This window comes from Lithobates pipiens, unplaced genomic scaffold (genome assembly GCF_037356315.1).
Source record: "Lithobates pipiens isolate NorthernLeopardFrog02 unplaced genomic scaffold, aLitPip1_a1.2 Scaffold_27, whole genome shotgun sequence".
NCBI lineage: Eukaryota > Metazoa > Chordata > Amphibia > Anura > Ranidae > Lithobates > Lithobates pipiens.
Genome location: NW_027507788.1, coordinates 132,882,877 through 132,903,757, shown reverse-complemented (window position 1 = coordinate 132,903,757; position 20,881 = coordinate 132,882,877). Strand labels below are relative to the sequence as shown.

Sequence of the window (20,881 nt, the reverse complement as noted above, 5' to 3'; positions counted from 1 at the left end):
AAAAAAAACTGGTTGATCCTTCCGGTGTGCTGACCACGGTAATCATGGCTGCTGATCTATGATTACTTTGGTCAGGTTACATGACTCCATCATCCTGCTGCTCTCCTCTCTCCCCCTCCCTGTCAGCTCCAGTGTGTTTGAGCCGTCTCTGCCCCTCCCCTGCTGCTATTAGTAGCGGGAAATAAGACCCCTTTCACACTGAGCCGCGAACAGCATTAGAGCTAAAACTGGCGGCGCTATTTACCCGCTAGCGGGGCAATTCTAACCCCTGCTAATGGCCGAAGAAAGGCTTAAATGTGCCCGTGTATGGCCGCAGGTATTTTTTCAGGTGCTTCGGCAGGAGTGCCCATTCATTTCAATAGGCAGGGGTGGTGGAGGAGCAGTGTATACACCACTCCTTCACCGACCCAAAGATGCTGCTTGCAGGATTTTTTTAACGTCCTGCCAGCACAGTGCGTCAGTGTAAAAGAACACTCCCGCTCACATTGGGGTGGCAGGAGAGGCATTTTTCAGGCACTTTACAGGCGCTATTTTTAGCATTTTAGCACCTGAAAAACACCTCGTGGGAAAGGGGTCTAAGGGTAAAGAAATATTATTGCCAACCCCTCTGTTCTATCAATCTATCCTACACTATGTAAATGTTATTATAAAATAATGCCTGTTAATACCTTATCTCATATCTTTTATGGCCGGTCACATGAACTCCAGCCACTCTCCTCCTCTATCTAAGGGCTCTGGCGGGAAGGGTTGAGTGGCATCAGAGGGGGGTCTATGCCCCTCATGCTGTAGCCCTTAGATCGGAGGAGAGTGGCCGGAGGTCATTGACCGGCCATAAAAGATATGAGATAAGGTATTTACAGGCATCATTTTATAATTATCATTTACACAGTGTAGGATAGATTGATAGAACAGAGGGGCTGGCAGTAATATTTCTTTACCTTTACATTCACTTTAAGTTTGACTGATCGGGAGAAGTGATGCACATGTAAAGAATAATTGGAAGTAAATATATGGTTTAAAGGGGCTTTTCAAGTTTGTTGACAAAGCAGACACCAGTGGTGCCCACCGGTTATTTCCTTACTTGACACATAGGATATGCAGTGTGGTCTTCTGACCACCAACAGGAGGAAATCTTTTAGACTGGGTTCACACGTGTGCGGTGTGGGTCACTGCATGTGATTCAGATAGGAATCCAAATTCAAAAAAACATAGAAAAGTGATGGCAGAAAAAGACTGAAGTCCATCGAGTCTGCCCATTTTATGTATTTATTTATTTATTTCCAATAACCTTGTTGTCTGACTATAGATATATGTTTATCCCAAGCATGTTTGAAGCCATTTACTGTTGACTGTCTCACTACCTCTGTTGGTTGTATATTACAAGCATCAAATACCCTTTCAGTAAAATAATACTTTCTAAGATTCGTTTTTAAACTTTCTTCCAATTAGTTTGAGGTCATGTCCCCTTGTTCTTGATTTTGGTTTCATTGAAAAGACTGCCTTCCTGAACCTTATTTACCCCTTCAATGTATTTAAATACATGATTCCAATCATGTCTCCCCTTTCCCTTCTTTCCTCCAGACTGGCTAACACTGTACCCCCAATTTTATACTCTCTGAGGGGATTCTTTTTGCCTAGGTGCATTATTTTTCATTTAGGAATATTGAACTGCAGTCTCCACTGCTTTGACCAATCTTCAAGCAATGCCAAATCACGTTCCATGTTACAAACACCTCCAAGGATATCAACCCTATTACACACATTTGTGTCATCAGCAAAAAGACATACCTTGCCCAACAAAACTTTAGTTATATCACTTACATATAGGTTAAATAGAACAAGACCCAGTAAAGAGCCTTGTGACTGGTCTCTATTCTGAGTGAACCCCATTTACAACCACACTCTGGTATCTATCCTTTAGCCAACTTCTTATCCACTAAACCCCCCAAGGGTTAAGTCCTAGCTTGTACAACTTTTGGATTAGACTATGCTTCATTTTATATGGACTCAATTCACACTACACTGCATGAAAAAGGTGCAGGCGTCTTTTTTTTTGCCGCACCACAGATTGTATAGGTGTTCACACCCATGTGATATGATTTTTGCATTTGCACTACGTTTTTTCAACTTGCTTTGGGGTGTAATGAATTTAACATTGACACTGCTGGCAGATCTCATGATAGAGTATGATTTCAATGCGGTGCAGAAAACACTCAGAATTCCCTGCACTTCCCTCACCCCATATGTGTGAATCGGGGGCTTAATGTGATAGCCCCTGACTCATAGGGTATTGGCATATTGCATTTAGACCAATAAGTTTGCAAAGACAACAGTTATCAAGTAAATATTGTTTTTCAAAAAAAGAAACATTACAAAGAATGAAAGGAAAAATATATTGATTTATGCAATGTGTTTCTATAACTGTTCAAAAGATGTTATTTTTAGTACAGAGGCTGGTTCACAGAGTAATAGAAAAATTGTTATTTGATTTGAAATTTACCAATACCAATGACAAATGAGTGACCCCAATGTCAACTACTGTAATATGATGAAAAAGTATGTTCTTGTATTATTACCGCATAAGTAAAAGACAATATATAGATAAAGACAGTGTATTGTTTTATAAGAAGAGAAATCACTTGAAACAGCTGGATGGAGCAGGAATGAGCTGCTCCAAATCACAATACTTGACCTATATATCTATCCCTCTCAAATCTAATCCTTTAAAGCACACAGTATAAAATATGGCAGCAAGGTGTCTGTTTCTTTGTTCTATGAGTAATGAGTGATAGATCTTTCTTTTGCAGGTCCAGGTCTGTCAGTGGTGCATCAACTGGCCTGTCATCTAGCCCTCTCAGCAGTCCAAGGGTAAGTATTATAAAGGAAATTCTTAATATTACAGATAATATGACAGCAACAGTGTCCAGACTGCACTTTATCACATCCTGTTTGTGGCATATCATGCCATCACTACAACAACCCGCATTATCACACCATGACACCCTACATTGCAAACATCATCAGCAGTTCTCTTACAATTTTAACAGATAGGTTCTCTCTTTTTTTGCCTTTATGTTGTAATACAAATTTTGCATGGCTTATCATTGTTACTGTAGATATGGTTCCAAGTGTCTACAGCAAACAGTTTAAAATACATTTATAAGATTCTTGAATTTAAGTTTTAAGCGAATAAAGATACCAAAGAAACAAAACTCTAGGCTATTGACATAGACACCCTTCAAATTTTGTGGATGTGGAGTACTGGTATGTTAAAAGAAACCTTTATTTGCACGTTTGATATAAAAAGAAATATATCATGAAGTTTTTATGTAAATTTGTTTACATCAGGTGCCCTCATAGCCCCTCGCTAAGCACATATAACATACTTTTCAGCAAGAAGGCAAGACTTTTAAGCTAGAAGCAACCAGATGGGAGTTGTTATGTTTCAGGGCAGTTATTGCTATCCTTGCTTCACCATTGATTAGTCACTGACCGGACAACTGATATGTGCCAGGCCAGAGACTCATGAAGTATAAAGAAAATTATAAGAGCATGTATCACAATACATGAATATCATAATATAGAAATTTACCTGCAGGCTTCCTTCAAAAACTTTGATCAATTTACTTTTGAAATGGCAACTCTGCCAAACTGATCTGTAGTAATTGACTGTCCTGGGGGGGTGGTGAGTCTGGGGTCTATGAACCTCATGCAATTTGTGACTTGCACCTCTGCCCATCTCACACACACAATCCTGGGTGTTGGGGTTTTCCCAGCAAAGTCATTGTAGAAGGGAAATGTGCAGCAGGCCACCGTTTTCGCAATGTGAGTGATATCAATAGGAGGATAGGGATATAGAGGTGAATCTATTGCAGTATGTTTCAGCTAACCAAATGCATCAAAATAATTTTCTCTCTCTGACCTATAGTAGCTACAAAATCTTACTTTTAAATACACACAGAATATCAAATTTTTAATGGACTATGGCAGGGGACAACATTTATAATAGAAAGAGAGCTACAAACCTGGTCTGGGCACTAATCTGCTCCCCATACAAAAATTAAAATGGATCACATATTAGTCACATCTAAGAACCAGCATTTACCCGAAAACATGAAAACACCCAGGATGCTGACACATCTTTTTTGATGGCCACATTGGATGCATAATTAAATTCACAGGTTGAACACAATAAATAATTTCACAGGTTGAACTGGATGGACTATTGTCTTTATTCAACCTTACCAACTATGAAAATATGTAATAAATAATAGGAAGAATCTATTTGGCATCCAAATATTAATGTGGGGATGTATTTTGAAACTTGGGTTAATCTATCTTTTGATACTTTATAAACCAACTTTTAAGTGGCGGTTCACACTGAAGCAGCACGACTTGCAGTGCGACTGCCTAAGGCGACCTGCACACGACAGCAGCGGCGACTTGCAAAACGACTTCTATATAGAAGTCAATACAAGTCACTTCAAGTCGTCCCAAAAGTAGTACAGGAACCTTTTTCTAGGTCAGAGCGACTTGAGTTGCCCCTATTAAAATGGTTCCATAGTACAGAACTGGATGCGACTTGTCAGGCGGCTAAGTCGCCTGAAAAGTCGTCCCAGTGTGAACCGGCTCTTAGGTCACATCATGTGGCAACAAGATGTACAAATTATACATTAATATATCACATTACTATAAATAGCAACCATTATATCGATGATGTATCATAATGAGTTCCAAACCCTTTATTACTATAGTTAGAAGTTAATCTGAAAAAAAAGACATATGTCTATGTCCATTGAATCCGACCAAAAGACAAAACTAAATACATTAAATTCTGCAATCTCTGAATTCAACCAAAAGACAAAAATAAATAAATTCAAATCCTGCATCCTCAGAACCCTAAACCAACATTATTAATTAAGCAAGATTAGTGATCACAGCACTTGTGTACACACACTACCCATAAGTCATCATTCAGCAACAGAACTCTTCTGTGTAACCCAGTTAGTAACACTGAGCATATAATATTTGGTAGAGTCTTACCTAGCTGGAAATTAAAGCTTACAACCTGATGTCTATGACTTACCATAGTTACCACTGTCATACACTACACTACAGTTAACAGTTGTTGTACCTAATTCTTAGGGACTTACTCTATATAATTGAAAAGACTTAATTATCCACTTTTTATATCATTCAGTGTAGCATATAATTGGTCTTAGGTCAAATATTATTGGGAAGCTGGCACAGATCTTCATACCTTCCCGGATTCAGTAACCCTGAAAAAAAATGTGTGTATATATGTAAATATAAATATATATATATATATATATACATATATACACACACACACACATATGTGGCATACAATGGGCACATACTATAGCATGTGTTCAATGCAAGACTACATTTACTGTGCTAGCCATTCCACCTGTGTAATAATGTACAAAATGGAAACATAACCTTGAATTCTTTGCTGTTTACTGGCCCTTTTTAATCATGGCATTGACAAAGGTTCATATCTGTTATATATTTTGAGCACACAGCAATAGAACACCATGTCCTACCACATTGCTCCATCTCATTGTCAAACATCAATGCCCATTGGGCACTTTTCTGTCCCCCCTTGCCAGAGTCCCGTTTTCACTTTCTCCCCCACACCGCTGGAAGCCGTTGATGGGGAGGATCCCCGTGCCATCTGGCAATCCAAAGCTGCTCACCGTCAGCCTGACCCGAAGACCCAGACACTGCCTGCTAAGACCAGCCTGGGAGAGAAGCCCCTCCACACCATTAAATCCAATCCCTTACCTATTACCATGACTGCCTCCTCCCCACCGCATGACTCCTCAACTTCACCTCATCGCTCCCCTTTATCCCCACCTTTCTTTCCTTCCTCATTGCCTGCTCGTTTTTTCCCTGGTACTAAATCCACCACCAAATCTATCCCTTTGCCGCAGGTGACCCCTCACCCTTCTCCCCGAGGTAGCCCCCTCCCTACCCCGCTGGGCACCCCAGTACATACGCCCAAGGACAGTCCGACTGGGACACCTAGTGGCACCCCTCCCTCCAGTCCTGGTGTTGGTGGAGTGGCTTGGAAGACACGGCTCAACTCTATCAAGAATAGTTTTCTGGGATCCCCACGCTTCCATCGTCGGAAATTGCAAGGTAGGTTAAATTGTTCTGCATCAGCTTGCCATCTAGTGGCGCATTGTTGAATGAGCTGTAGTATTACTGATTAAATAAAATGGTTGTTGCCTTATGCCAACTAACAAAAAGGTTCAAACAGATCAGGATTGAAAAAAAATAAAAAATAAAAAAAGAATATTAGTAACTGAAATTGAGATGTTAAAATTTAAAGATAACATTTAAATGATTTTACCATATTCTACAACACCTCTGGAGTTAATCAGTTTTAAAACCAAATAGTTTCTCTGTATTTTAAAGCAAACCCATCAGCCTTTCTATATGTTGAAAGGTAAAAGTTGAAAAGTAAATGTTCTAAGAGCAGATACATGATTAATACAGTAGAAGACCCTCAAGTAAGAGTTTCAGATTCAAAATTCATTAAATATTTTGAAGCGTTAATTTACTGTGGAATTGTGCATTTTGTAATGTGGTCAGTCCCTTCAGCATTAGTCCTTTTTTGTAAACTGTAAACTAGGTTAAATACATAATTAATAGTTAGTAATAGTTAGGTAAGTAGGAGTGCTACCAGTCAGGGTATAGCTAATAGTAAGCTGTATATTAGCTTGTAAATTAGATTTAAAGAAGTAATATAGGCTAAAATTTTTTTTTTTCATTTTGGATAAAGTAAGGAAGGGTTATAACCCCTGTTGTATTTTTAGATTTTCTTTTACTTTCATTTGTAATGATAATGGTAAACAGGAGAAATAGAGAGGGGGCACAGACAGCAATAAAAACTGACATATGTTCTAATCCCTCTCACTCCATCTAAAACGAAAAAAAAAGTTTTTGCCTTTAGTTAGACTTTAACATGTTCCTTTGTACAGCTTCATGTTGTTTTGAACCTTCTGTTCTACAAACAGGTGTTTAACCATGGAAAGGTAATGCCGATGAACACAGTATGCAAAGCTGGATGCTCCTATTACCTTTATTGCTTGTGAAACTTTCCCTGGGTGCCTCTCTTATACACGTTTCATTTTTTATTGGGGGAATGTCTTCAGGACTAAGCTTTGCTTGTTTTGTTTCAAATGAAGATATAGCTAATGACATACTTCCCTAGGAACAGTATGTAAAGACCCAATCTGTAGAGACCCAATCTGTAGAGACAGTATGACCACTTGCTGACTTGAAAAATCCGCAGGTGACATACTCTTCAATAAGACACAAAGGTTGAATCTAACGTAGTGTTCGTTGAAGGATAAGAACATAATAACTTCCCTAAGCCTTTGTGGTGGAAAGCAATATTGAATTGCACAGTAGGGTGGGCCAGGGAGTGTCCAGCTATTTATGCCTCTGCCTTTGGAAGTCATGCTTGTAATTATCAGCCTTTCAATGCCTCATGGGACTTGTAGTTCTGCAACACCTGCAGGGCCACAGTTTGAGCACCCCTAAGCTAGGGACTGCACTAATTGGAGACAAAGCAGGAGGGAGAAGCAGAGAAACATACCAAGGACACAATTATAAACAGGCTGTTGTGTTAGCACACTGCCAATAGCCCTTCAATTTCTTGGGAGAGTTCCCTTACTGGGCACTAAGTGGCACTCACTGGCCAAAGGGAAGGCAGTTGATGGTAAATAGCCTTGAAGTCAGGTCTGTAATAACACAGTAATACTAATTGAGTAGAGTTACACAGAGTAGGTTTTTCAGGCAGGCAAAAGTTGTAGAAGGCTTTGTGTAGCGTCTGCTAATAGGGAGGACTATTACAAATGACTGACTGGCACACTTTAAAGATCATATACCTCCTTGGTCATTTCTTTTTGCCTATTGATTTTAGAAGGGAATCAGCAAGTTAGTGTCACCCTGACTGTGAAGTTACCCCCAGACATGGTAGTGCAGGCACAATTGTGTTACTTTGGTGCAACTTTCATGTTCATGTTTATGTCAATGAAGAGGGTAGGTAGAATGGGAGAACAGCACTGGCAGATGCTGCTCATCACAGGACAGGACAATGTCAATCAGGGAAGGAATTCTGATCTTTCCAACTGATTAGTTCCAGTAGGTGTGATTGTGAGTGGTCTTACAGCCACATTTTAGCTAGACATACACCTTAATAATCGGGAACATACAATAAGGATTGAAAACTAAAGTATGGCTGGCGTGTGGCCAGATGTGATAACAGAGCAGCTCTAAACCAGGACAAGAAGTTCTTTGCCTGCTATACTATGTTCTTTAAAATGACCCTGTCCAGGGGTTACCAAAATTAAAATAACAGTACCCTGTGAAGAAAGCAGCATTTTACTTACAGTACCTGCCCATTTGACGAAACCCTTGCTCTATAGGAGAGAGCAGCTACCACTGATTATATTCCACTCCCCTGGGCTGGTAGAAGAGTGTCTTCCCTGCCGGCTACTGTTGTTTCCTCTTTTAGACACTTAGTCACTGCAGAACACAGTAGCGATGGAGGGGTCTGATGGGAGGAAATACAGCTACCAGCAGGAGACACACTATTCCACATACCTGGAAATGTAGAATAGGATTGCCACTAGTAGCTCTGCTACAAAGCAAAGTTCCTGTGAATATACCACCAAATGTAAGTGTTGCAATTTTTATTTTGTTAACCCCTGACAGGGTTATTCTAATCTTTACAATCAGTTAATATAATAAGATGGAGAGAGTAAGCATAAACACTAAAAGGTCCACGTATGTTTTCATGCAAGGTTTGTAAAACTTTCACCCAGGTTTCACAAATTTTTCCAACCAAATCCTACTGGAAATGTGATTGATTCCTAAATGAGAGTTGTGTGAATCTTGTTTGAAAACATTTATACCTACCGCCCCTTTGTATGTTAGGTTATTGGGTCCAATACTGCATATTACCGCATCTGACAAAGCAAAAAAGCAAGCATTAAGTTATCTGCATAGTTTACCTTAAATCATTTTTACATCTGATTTTTACATCTTGTTTCTTACGTTCCTTACGCATGCCATAATTTATTACTGTGATAAATATAAGAAGGAAAGTAGATGCAAATGATACTTATGATGTATAAGCATTGGGCAGCTCATTTTAAAACAATACCCTGATTTCCATTACAGTATATTTCTATGCAGTTTTATTGGTAATGTGTTTTATCTGCTCTTTTTAATTATGCTTGTATTTTACATAGTGCCGACTCCCGAAGAAATGTCAAGTCTTACTCCAGAATCCTCACCAGAGTGAGTACACTTCATTAACTGTAATAGATGAGGACAGAACATAATGAACCTCATATATCAGAGTGTCTGAAGGATGGTTTATATAGTCACAGCAGCTAATAAAAGTTTTCTTTCACTCTGAAAAAAGGTAGAAGCTGTGAGTGTTCCACTAGAGATTTTTCCCCCAAAGACCATTTCATGTTGTGTTCAATTTTGATCTTCCAGAGGCCTGTTGGGTTTTCAAAAATTTGGATACAGATGAACAATTATCACATCAGAGAGATATTAAAGTGGATCTCTAGCTCAACAATTTTACATTGCAAATATTTGTAAAGTTGTATATATACCCTAATGAACCACATATCTTTGCTGTTTTGTATTATAAAAGAAGGGTTACCACACTATTCTGAGGTTAAGCTGTAACTTTAAAAACTCCACATCAGTTCCATTCAACCTGCATATTGGTGGACTACTAGAGAACATCACCATGATAGATTTGCTCACCCCAAATGCTCTTCCTTCTGTAAGAAAGTATTTCCTAGACCAGTGATGGCGAACCTTGGCACCCCAGATGTTTTGGAACTACATTTCCCATGATGCTCTGGCACTCTGCAGTGTAGTAGATAATCATTGGAAATGTAGTTCCAAAACATCTGGGGTGCCAAGGTTCGCCATCACTGTCCTAGACCTTTTAAATTAATAAATAAGGAAATTGGAGGGTGGCTCTGTTTTTCACTTTGTCTACAATTATCCCTGAATACACGAGTTCTTAGAACTCTAGCACTCAATATAAGGTCCTCACCCTTTGCCAGCTGACTTATTTTCCATCTGTAGTGAACAGAGTTCAGCTTAACCACTTCAGCCCCAGAAAGATTTATCCCCTTCCTGACCAGAGCACTTTTTGCGATTCGGCACTGCGTCGCTTCAACTGACAATTGCGCGGTTGTACGACGTGGCTCCCAAACAAAATTGACATCCTTTTTTTCCCACAAATAGAGCTTTCTTTTAGTGGTATTTGATCACCCCTGCGTTTTTTATTTTTTGCGCTATAAACAAAAAAAGAGTGACAATTTTGAAAAAAACACATTCATTTTTACTTTTTGTTATAATAAATATCCCCCAAAAATATATTTAAAAAAATGTTTTCCTCAGTTTAGGGTGAGGCTATTCTTCTACATATTTTTGGTAAAAAAAACACAATAAGCGAGTATTGTTTGGTTTGTGCAAAAGTTATAGCGTTTACAAAATAGGGGATAGTTTTATGGCATTTTTATATATATATTTTTTTTAAATAGCAGCGATCAGCGATTTTTATCGCGACTGCGACATTATGGCGGACACATCGGACATTTTTGACACATTTTTGGGACCACTGTCATTTATACAGCAATCAATATATATACAAATGCACTGATTCCTGTGTAAATGACACTGGCAGTGAAGGGGTTAACCACTAGGTGGCAGTGTGGGGGTTAAGTGTGTCCAAGGGGCATGCTTCTAACTGTGGGGGGGGGGCATGGCTGTGTTTGACACCTCACTGATCTCTGCTCCGATCACAGGGAGCAGAGATCAGTGTCACTAGGCAGAACGGGGAGATGATTGTTTACATTAGCATCTCCCCATTCTTCCTCCCCGTGAGGTGATAGCGGGCGATCCACGGCACCCGCGACCCGACTCACAGAGCTTGCCACAGGCACGCACCCGCTGGCCGCCTCTCAAAGGGCAACATACAGATACGTGATTCTGCCTGTACGAGCCCTTCTGCCGACGTATATCGGCGTGAGGCGGTCGGCAAGTGGTTAAAGTCTAAGTTCACCTTTGTTCACCTTTTTTTTCTAAATTCCAGCTCCACTATGTACCAATATTAGGGATGAGCCGAACACCCCCCCGGTTCGGTTCGCACCAGAACTTTCGAACGGACCCCAAATTCGTACGAACGTTAGAACCCCATTGAAGTCTATGGGACTCGAACGTTCTAAATCAAAAGTGTTAATTTTAACGGCTAATATGCAAGATACTGTCCTAAAAAGGGTTTGGGGACTTGGCTCCTGCCCCAGGGGACATGGGTCAATGCAAAAAAAACTTTTAAAAACGGCCGTTTTGGCAGGAGCACTGATTTTATTGACGATTAAAGTGAAAAAAAAAGTGAAATATTCCTTTAAATATCGTGCCTGGGGGGTGTCTATAGTATGCCTGTGAAGTGCCACGTGTTTCCCGTGTTTAGAACAGTCCCTGCATAAAATGACATTTAACAGAAATAACGTCATTTAAAGCTGCTTGCGGTTTTAATGTTATATCTGGTTCCTGCAATATGGTTGAAAATCATTGAGAAAAATGGCATGGGTAGCCCTCCCTGCCCATTACCAGCCCCTTTGGGTCTTGTACGCATATTAAGGGGAACCCCGTACCATATTAAAAAAAGGAAATACGTGTGGCCCCCAGGCCCTATATACTCAGAACAGCAGTATACAGGCGGTGCAAACAAGACAGGGACTGTGTAGGTTTGTTGTGTTAAGTTGAATCTGTTTGTAATTTTCAACTGGTACATTTTTAAAGTGTAGCTCCAGTCAAAAAAACTATTTTTAAGCTTTTTGGAAAACATAGGGAAGGGTTATTACCCCTGTATAATTTGTTTTGCCGTCCGTCTTTTTCAGAGCATGCAGACAGCACGCACAATCTCCTACCGCTGACTGCAAGCTCTATTTAAAACGAGCAAGATAGTTAGCTATATAGGTGGATATAGCGGTGTATACTACGTTCAGAGCACGCAGACAGCACGCACAATCTCCTAACACTGACTGAAAGCTCTATTTAAAACGAGCAAGATATTTAGCTATATAGGTGGATATAGCGGTGTATACTGCGTTCAGAGCACGCAGACAGCACGCACAATCTCCTAACACTGACTGAAAGCTCTATTTAAAACGAGCAAGATAGTTAGCTATATAGGTGGATATAGCGGTGTATACTGCGTTCAGAGCACGCAGACAGCACGCACAATCTCCTAACACTGACTGAAAGCTCTATTTAAAACGAGCAAGATAGTTAGCTATATAGGTGGATATAGCGGTGTATACTGCGTTCAGAGCACGCAGACAGCACGCACAATCTCCTAACACTGACTGAAAGCTCTATTTAAAACGAGCAAGATAGTTAGCTATATAGGTGGATATAGCGGTTTATACTGCGTTCAGAGCACGCAGACAGCACGCACAATCTCCTAACACTGACTGAAAGCTCTATTTAAAACGAGCAAGATAGTTAGCTATATAGGTGGATATAGCGGTGTGTACTGCGTTCAGAGCACGCAGACAGCACGCACAATCTCCTAACACTGACTGAAAGCTCTATTTAAAACGAGCAAGATAGTTAGCTATATAGGTGGATATAGCGGTGTATACTGCGTTCAGAGCACGCACAATCTCCTAACACTGAATGAAAGCTCTATTTAAAACGAGCAAGATATTTAGCTATATAGGTGGTATAATGTTCGGGGGACCAGGTAGATCGCAGGACACAGGCTTTTCACACAACAAAGGGTTTATTAAACTTAAATAGCTTTACAGCAGCCAAAAACAAAAGGAAAAAGGTTTGTAGTCTCACGACTTGCAAAGTCCAGAATAGCTGTCTTTATCAAAACAGAGCTTGATCTTGATGGCAGGTAGCTTCCCCTGCCAGGAGCCTTCCAAACAGGACACTGCTGTCCACTTCAGTTGCTGCAGCCCAAAATAAACACCATCCACCATCCACCATCCACCATCCACCATGTCTTCTCCACTCCTCCACACCCATCTACCACTTCCTGTCTTGTTTTTTAAAGACACTTCCTTTAACCCACCTGTTTTATTTTTTATGTTTTATTCCCTTAAAGAGACCACAACCCAAACAGAGGGGAAATATAGCGTCCTTCCAGGACCCAGCCACGGCGTCCTGTACAGTGCAGCACGCACAATCTCCTAACACTGACTGAAAGCTCTATTTAAAACGAGCAAGATAGTTAGCTATATAGGTGGATATAGCGGTGTATACTGCGTTCAGAGCACGCAGGCAGCACGCACAATCTCCTAACACTGAATGAAAGCTCTATTTAAAACGAGCAAGATATTTAGCTATATAGGTGGATATAGCGGTGTATACTGCGTTCAGAGCACGCAGACAGCATGCACAATCTCCTAACACTGACTGAAAGCTTTATTTAAAACGAGCAAGATATTTAGCTATATAGGTGGATATAGCGGTGTATACTGCGTTCAGAGCACGCAGACAGCACGCACAATCTCCTAACACTGAATGAAAGCTCTATTTAAAACGAGCAAGATATTTAGCTATATAGGTGGATATAGCGGTGTATACTGCGTTCAGAGCACGCAGATAGCACGCACAATCTCCTAACACTGACTCACAGCTCTATTATAAAAGATAGATATATCGCTAGATATATAGGTGAATATAGCGGTGTATACTGCGGTCAGGGCACGCAGACAACAACCACTACAGAAGAGCAAGAACGAAAAATCGTCCGATAACGATCGGTGTATACTGTGTTGAAGGTACACAGAACACCCACTAACTGCTACAGATGCCAACACACTACACAAGGCCGCCGCACTGGCGGCCTTATATAGTGTGGGGCATGTACTACACAGCCTGAGCTATGATTGGCCACAGGCATCCTGCCTGTGGCCAATCATGGCTCTCCTCGCTGCCGGCGCTGTGATTGGCCAAGCATGTGGGGTCACAGTGCATGCTTGGCCGATCATGAGCCAGCAATGCACTGCGCCATCGCAGTGCATTGTGGGCCGTGAGCGCCACACGAATTTGGTGCGAACGGCCCATAACGTTCGGAATTCGCCGAACGGGTGAACAGCCGATGTTCGAGCCGAACGTATGTTCGACTCGAACACGAAGCTCATCCCTAACCAATATAGCATTTTGTACTTTTTTTTGCAAAAATATCAAAGCTTTCCATAAAACCTACAGACATGTACCTTACTGTCCTTAATCCATGTTTCCAGATGTATCTATTGCTTCTGTCTGTTTTCCTTACAGACTTTAGGTCATGACACAGGAAGGAGTTGACCAGCTGACCTCATTAGCACACACCCTGCATCATCCACCCTCCCACTCACAGCTGCATGTTTTTTAAATGAAATGCAATCAATCAGTGAGCATCCTTCTCACTAAATACACATCTGACACATATCAGATTGCATAGTGTATGGCCATCTTTATACAAGTACATAGGAGGGAGTGGAAAGAAACACTCAGCTGAAGTTATTTATAAAAGGGGTTCGGCGCCACTGTAAATTTTCTCAAATGGGGTGTGTACATAAAATAGAGGTACGCCTCCACCATTAGCCTATCACAGAGCCACAAGAGGTGTCATATAGATATCAGATCCTATCCAGAGGAGTGTATATATGAATTACACAGGAGGAGAGAGGGAAGGGAAGTACATATATAACCCCCCTAAAGCTAACTACTACTAATATGCAGAATATAGAAAATAGAGACACACTGCCAACAATATTATACAACAATTCCTGAACACAGCCAATCAGGTACCACAAAAGATGGCTATAAATTAGACCAAGCTTGACTACGTAGACACAAAACTAGACAACTACGTAAGCAGCGGGAATTAGTAATATGGTAAATAACATATGCATAGCGTGCAGCAGTGATAAATACGTGGTAAATAATAAGATATTAATATGCCACTAAATTGATAAGTGTGTTGAAAAATTAACACAGTGAAGTTAATTGCATGAATAAAAATAAATAAAGTGAAAATATGGTGACCATACAGTGTAATATACCCTCAAATAAATATGTGATAATACCAGGAATGTAAATCCATAAAATAGGAGATATTACATAAATAAATATTAAATAAATCAATGTGATAATTATTACCCAAGAAAATGCATATAAATCTCAAAGTTAGCCCCAGATAATCTATTAAGAGCTATAAATGCAGTCCAAAAAGTGAACAAATATATTACTAGAAAAAATTAAAAAATTAGTAATTAATAAGTCCACAAAATCTTCACAGCAAAAAGAGTGCAGTAGGTGGAAAAGTGACTGGTGCCCAGGAACAGATTTTCAGGTGACTTTCGTGCTCGCCCCCTTTAGCTCCCCACTCACCGAAACTATGAGCCCACACAGGGCAGTCAGGCCCGTAGATATCACACTGCTGACGTAGATGCGCTGATGAGAGATTATATATAATTGTTGTATAATATTGTTGGCAGTGTGTCTCTATTTTCTATATTCTGTATATTAGTAGTAGTTAGCTTTAGGGGGGTTATATATGTACTTCCCTTCCCTCTCTCCTCCTGTGTAATTCATATATACACTCCTCTGGATAGGATCTGATATCTATATGACACCTCTTGTGGCTCTGTGATAGGCTAATGGTGGAGGCGTACCTCTATTTTATGTACACACCCCATTTGAGCAAATTTACAGTGGCGCCGAACCCCTTTTATAAATAACTTCCTCTGATTCTGGTTGCATCCCTTTAGGGGGTAGTAACTTTTAGGGTTGGTGACATTGGTTGTGAGTCCTTCTATTTACGCCTACATCTCATTTGAGCCTCCGTAGCGCGGCCTGGGATCTGTAAGGTCAGAGCACACATTCTTTTGAGAAACACTCAGCTGTCAAGCCCCATTCACATCTCTGCATAGTGGGAACTCGCATTCCCACATGCATCTTTTTTTTTTTTTTTTTAGCAGGGAGGAGTCGTTTTGGAGCATTTTCACTCATCACACATTCACCCTACACACAGCAATCACCCCAAAGAAGCTTCAGAACTTTTTTCCGAGTGGAGCTTGGTGCGTTTTTTACTGTGATTTTTGGTGCATTTCTGAAATGCAAGGAAACCCACAGATGTGAATGGAGCCTCATTGTTCTTGTGTTACCGCACCAATTTCACTTTCAGGCCCCATTCACATCTAGCATAGTGGGAGCGAACATTTTGTGGCTCATTTTTTCTGTGACACACATAGGGCAGCCCGTTGATTTAAATGGCCTGTGTTATATGTGGCTTATGGGGCGTTTTGTGGGTAGCGTGTTTTTTACTGTGCGTTTTGCAGCATTTGCCACTTGTTTTTTCACATGGCAAAATGTGTATTTGTTTCTGTATTTGGTGCGCCGTTAACAAATAATGGAACTTAAAGGGCAACTAGTAATTTTAGGTGTATAAAGATGGCCATACACTTTACAATCTGATTGTACAATCTCCTTTAGATTTACCAAATTGATATAATAGGAGGAAACACCTATCTAGCCAATCACTCTATATCCAATCAGGCAGGCCCTTGCACTACACAATTGATGGCAGATCTAAAGGAGATTGTACAATCAGATTGTATAGTGTATGGCCACCTTTATACACCTAAAATTAAGGCGAAGAGCAGTGATTTTTGCAATGCTTAATGTGAAACATTAAAAAAGTGAAATTCATTAAAAAAAAAAGCCTGAGGGATTCCTTGAACCTGCCTGTGACATCCCTGTATAATATGTATACAACCTACTACAGCAAAACTGGCACTAACAAAAAAAGCATGCTTAAATTGACAGCAAAATGAGAGCTCATGGCCTCTTCATTCTGTTTGTAAACAAAGCAGCCAGAGATTCCATTTATCTATACTGTACCAGACCCTTAGCCTAGATAAGGATGTGATATAGAAGTTAAAAAGAGATCATGATAGGAAAAAAAAGGGCATGGAGTTCCCTCCAATAATTTATAGCAGGCTCATCTGGTCTGATATGCATTTTAAGGAAAAATCACAACCAAAAATTAAAAAAAAAAGCAAAAGGTCCCCCCAAAAAATCCATACCAGACCCTTATTTGAGCATGCAGCCTGGTAGGTCAGGAAAGGGTGGGGGTGAGTATACCCTCTACACGCCTGAACCATACCAGGCCACAAGCCCTTAACATGGGGAAGGCAGAACCCCTTGGCACTTTTGTCCCCGTGTTGATGAGGACAAGCGCCTCTTCCCCATAACCCTGACCCGTTGGGTGTGGGAGCTTGCGGGTGTTGGAGCTTATTAAACTCTACAAACCCACTTTAACAATTAGGGGGCATAGTATTTCTATTCACAAAAAAAAGTAAACTGTAAAAAAAGACAGACATGGTTTTTGACATTTTTTCTTAATAAAAAAAAAGGCTGGTAAAAAAGAAAGGAGGGCTTACACTTTTTTTTTGTCTTGTGCTGGGTCCTTCTTAAAATTCACACTAGACCTCAAGAGTGGAACACACGCTGTCTTTTCCAAACTACCCCCACTAATTACTTACATGGCTAGGGATTCCCGGTCATGTAAGTGAATGGGGCTGGTTACATCTCTAGTTGTTAAGACCCCTTTCACATTGAAACTCACCCCGTGGTAGTGGTAAAGCACCGCTCGTTTTAGTGGTGCTGTGCTGGTGGGAGCGGGGCACTTTTAACCCCAAAGAAGGGATTAACAAGGGGTTAGAAACACCCCAAAAGTGCAGCTGCCGAAGCCCTTTGCAGGCGCTTTGGGAGCACTGCCCATTGATTTCAATGGCAGGGGCCGTTTAGGAATGCTCTTGCACCGCCCCAAAGATGCTGCTTGCAGGACTTTGCAGGACTTTTTTCACGTCCCGTAAGCGCACTGCCCCAGTGTGAAAGCACTCAGGCTTTTGCACTGTGGAGGCTTGAGAGGTGCTTTTCAGGCGCTTTACAGGCTGTATTTTTAGTGCTAAAACACCTGAAAAATGACTCAGTGAGAGTAGCCTAAGGACTCGGTGGTGCCTATACCCACTGGCATCCTTAAAAATCATTGGCAGCAGGAAGCTGTCATGTATAATAGCTGTAGTAATCTATTAGACATGACGTTGACCTCCCATAACTTGTGTTCAGACCAAACTTTAAACTCATCCATACTGACATAAAGCCACACAAGGATTGCATTGATTTTAATGAGCTGACTGATGTTCATTGAAGGGGCAGTAAAGAATAACTATTGTGTTATTAACCAGCACTACAAACAGGAAAAAGGGCTTGTAATTGTAATGATAAACTATGGCTACCCTCATGATCGTACATAAGAGAAACCTATACATGGAAACAGGTTTTTTAAAGCATTACACATCAAGCGACTCCACAAAATGTTATATATATATATATATTTATAAATAAATAAATATATATATATATATATATATATATATATATATATATATTATATCTTTTTCTCCTCTTCTAAGCTATTTTGATCAGGGCTGTGACAGCAAATGCACTTGCCACTGGCACAGGCTTTTCTCTTTGTAAGCTCACTTAGATCTTCATGTTAAATAAATTAATTTAAACTATCTTTGTAACCATAACATTTAGAATTCCATCTAACCATTTACTTTGTCTCATTTTAGGCTTGCAAAGAAGTCCTGGTTTGGTAATTTCATTAATTTAGATAAAGAAGAACAGATATTTGTAGTAATCAAAGACAAACCTCTCAGCTCTATAAAGGCTGATATCGTCCATGCTTTCCTCTCAGTGAGTATGATCTTAATTTACTGTGTCTGTATTTATTTGTGTAATAATAAAACAAATGCAGGCCATGATTTTTGACAAAATAAATGCCGACTGTTGCAAATTAGTATTTACGGAAGATATATGTGGTGAGGCATAATGTATAAAAATAGTCCTAATTTATTTATTGTATATCACAGGACACAGAGTTGTTAATAGTCATTACTACATGAGATGTATCAAAGCAATGAATATGAGGGGTGGGTAACACAGCAACAAGGCTAACAAGCCCAAATCCCCAAACAGCAAAGGGGAACAAAGCTGGCTGCAAGACCTGAAATTGATGTCCACAGAGGCAAAACCATCAACCTGGTTGAACTTCATAAACATGTTAAGAGAAGACCAGGAAGCAGCCTTACAAACTTATATAACAGAAGTCTGATTCTGAATGACCCAGGAGGTACTGACATTTCTAGAGAAAGACTAAAGCGAGGGGTGCTACATGGTCCGATGTACTGGTGGGTTCTAATCGGATACCCATGTCCCCCCAAATATCTATACAGACACATATGAATACCCCCTGAAATGTGGGAACTATTCCAAAAAGCATAAAAGAAAAGGATTTTCAATTATTTCCTCTGGTCCAGGATCAGCCCAACAAGCAGACTGCTCTTCACAACCTAGATCGATATGCATACAAGAGCAAATAGATAAACATCAGTTATAGGTCATAAATCTATCCTCTAGAGTACTCATCCAGTCTGAAATCAAAGTCCTGGGCCTAGGCCTCAATCTCAGGATCAAACCGGATGTCTCCCCTCAGGCACAGTCCCCTATAGAAATCCATAGAATCCATGCAATTTTCCCCTTTGAAGACTAATCTCAATATTTGGACGTTTCTGTCTCAGGTTACATCTGACATTAAAAAATTTAACTTTAGAGCTCTTCATGATACAAATAACATAACTTTTGAGCAAAAGCAGGTAACTAACCAATTACAAAAAAACAGAGACTTAACCATAAAAATGGTTGACAAAGGTGGGAATGTAGAGGTGATGGATACGAACGGCTATCAGCAAATGTGTCTTGATATACTTTCTAATGGAGAGTGGTATGCCCACATTACAGAAGAGAGCATCCATGAATTTTACAATGAATATGATAGGATTGTAAATAATGCCTATACAAATAGAATTATCGATAAGGAAATCTTTGAGGCTTTGAAGGTACCCTATCCAAGAGTTCCATCTTTCTACTCCCTGCCATAAACCCATAAGAACATAATTAAACCTCCTGGATGCCCAATTATTCCAGGAATTGGGGCTAAAACGGAGAAGGGAAGTCGATTGGTGGATGCCTTAGAACGTTCATCATATATTCAGGACACTATGTAATATCAATATACCACCAGACAGTATACTAGTCTCTATTGATGTGGAGGTGCTATACAGTATCCCTCATCAATGTGGGATTTCAGTGGTGGAAATGTTCCTAAATGAGATGGATGTGGCGACAAAACCATATAATGCCTTTGTGGCGCAGTTGCTGCACCACATTTTGACTAAGAACATATTACATTTTTTTCATTACCTCCAGCTGCAGGGGGTTGCGATGGGGACATGTTGTACCCCATCGTATACCAACCTGTACCTGGGGTGGTGGGAGCGTACTTTGTTTACTGATGAAGTAAAGAGATATTTAATATTATTATGTCTTGATCATCCTTCACTGGTATCGGTAAAGGCTGCTCAGTCTGTCCAATTTCTAAAACATTTCTAGAGAAATGGGTCTTTACCAGGAAAGTACTATCCTCTCCCTTGATCTCATAGGCTCGAGAAATGAGCTGACAAATCCACCTGGAAATAATGGATTTAGAAGCTGTCTGACCCTTACAAAGTCCTTTAGGTAGAACAAATGGAATCAGACTGTAAAAAAAAAATCTGTAGACATGAGAGAAAATGCAAACAGTCCAAACAACAACCAAAGTGTGAAGCACCTTCTCTTTAGGAGTAGGACAAAAGAATGGCAACGCATTGTCCTGATTCAAGTAAAATGAAGAAACCAC

At 40.2% G+C, this 20,881-nt stretch overlaps 1 protein-coding gene across 7 annotated transcripts in view; it reads left to right on the top strand.

Moving 5' to 3' along the window:
• The window catches only part of LOC143934134 (serine/threonine-protein kinase BRSK2-like), a 480,076-nt gene that overhangs the window by 450,482 nt on the left and 8,713 nt on the right, over positions 1-20,881 (top strand). For 4 of the 7 annotated variants that reach the window (XM_077457486.1, XM_077457484.1, XM_077457485.1 and 1 more), the window contains 4 exons: positions 2,808-2,868; positions 5,634-6,165; positions 9,291-9,339; positions 18,717-18,840. In XM_077457486.1, the coding sequence (XP_077313612.1) occupies positions 2,808-2,868; positions 5,634-6,165; positions 9,291-9,339; positions 18,717-18,840 (766 nt within the window). The remainder of the gene's footprint in view (positions 1-2,807; positions 2,869-5,633; positions 6,166-9,290; positions 9,340-18,716; positions 18,841-20,881) is intronic. The other 3 variants (XM_077457490.1, XM_077457488.1, XM_077457489.1) reach the window with 1 other exon arrangement.